Here is a 4,107-nt window from a genome sequence, read left to right as displayed (position 1 = left end):
CAAATAAACTCAGCAAAAATTTGCTCTCACCCAGTCACCCTCACTCATGCGACATACACCATCATCCTCACTCCACCCACACACGAAAGAGGGAAGAAATCTGAAAGGGAGAACGGGAAGAAGAAGAAAAGTGAGGGAAGGAAGGAAAGGACGACGCCGGCTAAGGCTCCGCCACCGTCGTTGTCGAGCGCCAGTGAGAGAGAGAGCTCGAGGAAAAGAGAAAACGCGATGGAGGAGAGAAGAAGGGGGTACTCCGTCGCCACTGAAGCTCCATCGACGTTGCTAGGGCTTGTTGCCATCGCCGTTCTGCCACCGTCGGGCTGCTGTGCTGCCGCCGAGGAGCTCGAAGGGATGTCTCGTCACCGTCGTGCTTTGTTGCCAAGCTATTGCGTTGCCGCTCATCTCTTCTTCACCGTCGCCGCTCATCACCAGCGTCGTATCCTCTGTCACCAGGTAAAATTCTCTGTTCTGTATCCTCCATTTCTCGCTCATTCTCTAACTCGCTCTCACTTTTCAGTTCGAAAGTGGGTATGGTTTTGATAGTGATGATGAACTGCAACGGCTAATTAAGATAGAGAAGGTATGTATCAATTTTCAATTGGTTCTGTGAATTTTTGGGGGTTTTGGGTTCGAATTTTAGGTTTTCAATTAGTTTAGCATCTTAAGGAAAAATTAGTGAAAAGAACAGGTTTCACACTGAAATATTTTGATTTATGTCTTGGTTCATACGCATTCCTTGAACATAGTGGTTGCTTTCAATTTCTAGCTTCAAGTTATATTCCTCTCTGATGCTTTTCAAATGCTTTTTTTGGTTATTTTTCATAGATGCTTTGAATTTTAGTGATAATAGCCAATTAAAATGTGTCAAAAAAATAACAACAAATGGGAAAAAAGGGAAAAACTTGTTCCTAGAATGTATAATACTGTTATTTGATGAAGCACACTGGAAATAAGAGTTTTATTAGTCAAGTTTTGAGTCAATTACATTACATATGGATAAAAATAGCTGTATAAATTCTTTGCCTACAATTACTACTACAGTACTAATTTGATTCCACAAAGCATCCAGAAATTTGATTCCTTGCCTACGATTACTACTACAGTACTAATTGTCAAGCATTTTTTTTGTTTTTGTTAATTTCTTTTTCTCCAAAGCGAGCTTGATGCAACTGCCACCAAGCTGCAAAAGGTTTATAAGAGTTACCGTACCAGAAGAAACTTGGCAGATTGTGCTGTGGTGGTGGAGGAACTATGGTTAGTTTTTCATGAAAACATGCCTTTTTTGTTGGTGCGCCCTAGGTGTTTGATTAAATTTCTATCTTATACATGTAAATAATTAAATGTTTTTTAATGATGAAGGTGGAAGGCATTGGATTTTGCTGCTCTTAAAAGGAGTTCAGTTTCATTCTTTGATATGGAGAAACAAGAATCTACTGTGTCAAGGTGGGCAAGGGCAAGAACAAGAGCAACTAAGGTATGTTTTTTTCCAATTCATCATGATTAAATTCCAATATAAAAATCAGGCTGCAACTAACCCAACCAACAACACTAACTTCATCTAGTTCTCTTCTTAATCTTAATTAATTTGATGTGATGTTTTCTTATTATATATAGTTCTACGTTCCTAGTAATCTTAGTGGAAAGTAATTAGCTGAAGTTGCTGATTTTTTGTTGAAAAGTGGTAGTTAATTACTGCACTCACCTAACTATATCAGCTTATAACTTTCGAGAGGTAAAATATCTATATAAAGGTATTGATGCTTTATTTGAATGTATTAATTTTTGTTTATCTATATAAAGACTTGTTTTTGTTTTTGAATGTTGGATGATCTGTTTTGTTATGGTAAGAAATATGCATGCTGAGATAGAGATAGAAAGCCTGCGCGTTTTGTTAATAATGTTGCTGGTTTGATTTATGAGCTCATTGATTGTGTGCTCTTTCGGGTGATTTTGCACTTGAGCTGTTTGATGAAATACGCAATAGGCTTATACATGTAAAATCCAAGTTTGTTAGAATGCAGAATTTGTTGAAAGGCTAGAAGCCAAGTTTCATGATTGAATTAATTGATGATACATGCTAATGATTATTTGAGATGATGCTGGTCTATTTGTTATATATGATGCAGTAAATTGATGATAATATATGTGAATTGTTTGAGTGATTTGTGGCTGGATTGCTATGTTGAGTAATGCAGAAATTGTTGATTTCATATGAGTACGCTTAAATGTAAAAAGTGACAAAAAATGGTGATTTATTAATCTTGAACACTTGGAGCTGATTTAATCTTTCCAACAAGTTACAATAGGTAAAAGAAAGTTAGAATGCAAGGTTAGAGTGAGTGAAAAGCTAGGAATCAATTTTTCACCTCTCAAAACCCGAGGTTACATGTTGCAGAATTATGCAGTTTTGGGCAGCAATTTGTGAACAAAACTGGGAGCAATCTAGCCACTAAAAATGAGTGAAATTATTTTTTTATGAAACTTTAAGATGTCTAAATTATTTTTCTAAAACTTCAGAATTTTCCGATGTGTGGTTTGGAAGATATGATTTTTAGAAAATGGTCATTTTCTGCAGAAACAATGCTGTACGAATTCTGGAATAGCAAATTCAAAACCACATATCTCAATACTCTAAAACTCTTTGGAGGTGAAACTAAAGAGGAATGAAATATTAGGATGTCTAGTATTTTATGTCCAAATTTTAGGACAATTTGAATTTTATATAGAAAGTTGTGTCTTCTGGAAGCAGGGCTGTTCACTGCTGCGACAGCACCCTTTTCTTAAAACAAAACCATATTTCGAGAGGCATAACTTTTTCTAGAAAAGTGAAAATGCTCTGAAACTTGAACTGGGTGAAAGATGGATAAGTCTGGTTCAATCACACCAAACTTTAGGAGAATCCAACCAAAGATGGATTTTATATAATTTTTCTAAATTGGTTACTGCTTGCTGTTTTTCTGAAGTGTACTAAATCAGTAGCCAGTTTTTAAAAAATCATATAAAATTAAATTCTTAGAACGCAATTGCAAAACCAAAACCAAAGTACACTTTAGGATTCCTATTTAAAATAAATAATAATATATTAGGATTTCTCTTTGTCCCCTTTTTTTTATATGTATAATATATTAGGTATATGTATAATATGTTATGCCTCTTATATTTGCATATGGTTAAGTTAATTGCTATGGCTGAAAATCATGTTGTTGGCTTTATTGACACTTTAACACTTGAAGTTGTGTTGTTATGGCTGAAAATCATATGTTGCATTTGACTACTTCCTACTACAATACTTGTTATTTGTTATAGTGCGTATTCTTAATTTGTATGTGTTGAATTATGAAATTGAAGTGATCAATGTGACTAACAGGATTTGTTAAATGGCATTTGTGCTTCCAAGAAAAGCAATGCTCGATTTAAAATAAATGACATTTGTGCTTCGAAGCTTCATTTGCAATTGCATTTTGCCATAGCCATTGCTTACTCTCCTTTATTTAGTGAAGCTTTCATGGCCCAAGACATTGGTCAATAAGTGGTTCAATATCAAGTGCAAAACTGATAACTTTCAAGCAGATGATGATGTTGATGATGATATCCTTTATCAAGGTAATTGACCAATTTTTTACATGGCTTCAATGCAATCTAGGACTCTAGAATTGGGATTCTTAGCTTTCATTAAAAAGATTTTTTTTTATTTACTTTTTAAATGGCTAGACTAGTTAACTATACGTATATCTTTTCAATAATACAACCTCAATTCTGTTTAGCTTTTGTGAGCAATGTTCTTTTCTTTTCTTTCTTTGTTTATTTGATTTACCCTTAGTTTTGTTGTTTTCCAGCTTCCATGGTTTTTCCTACCATTATTAGTACCCCCAAAATTTTTTGTTTTGTTTTGTTTTGTTGTGTTGTGTTTGATTGAGTGACATGATTAAATAACAGTGGAAAGAGCACAATTTTATTTATTTTATGGTTTTTCCTTTTGCATTTGGGATATTGGGGCAAAATTGATATATCTGTCTCAATTCATTTTTAATTTTACAATTTAGGTTGATGATTCTCACTTTACTCTTTGAAACAACGCCGTTTTCCCCTTTTACACTAGAAATTAAA

At 34.3% G+C, this 4,107-nt stretch overlaps 1 protein-coding gene across 1 annotated transcript; it reads left to right on the top strand.

The window, feature by feature from the left end:
• LOC107608176 lies at positions 1-871 on the top strand. Its single transcript, XM_021106744.1, has 2 exons — positions 1-453; positions 518-871. The coding sequence occupies exons 1-2, from the start codon at positions 229-231 to the stop codon at positions 608-610; spliced, it is 318 nt and encodes a 105-aa protein (XP_020962403.1). The 5' UTR covers positions 1-228; the 3' UTR covers positions 611-871.

Source organism: Arachis ipaensis, chromosome B07 (assembly GCF_000816755.2).
Source record: "Arachis ipaensis cultivar K30076 chromosome B07, Araip1.1, whole genome shotgun sequence".
Classification (NCBI taxonomy): Eukaryota; Viridiplantae; Streptophyta; class Magnoliopsida; order Fabales; family Fabaceae; genus Arachis; species Arachis ipaensis.
This window is presented reverse-complemented; position numbering and strand designations above follow the sequence as displayed.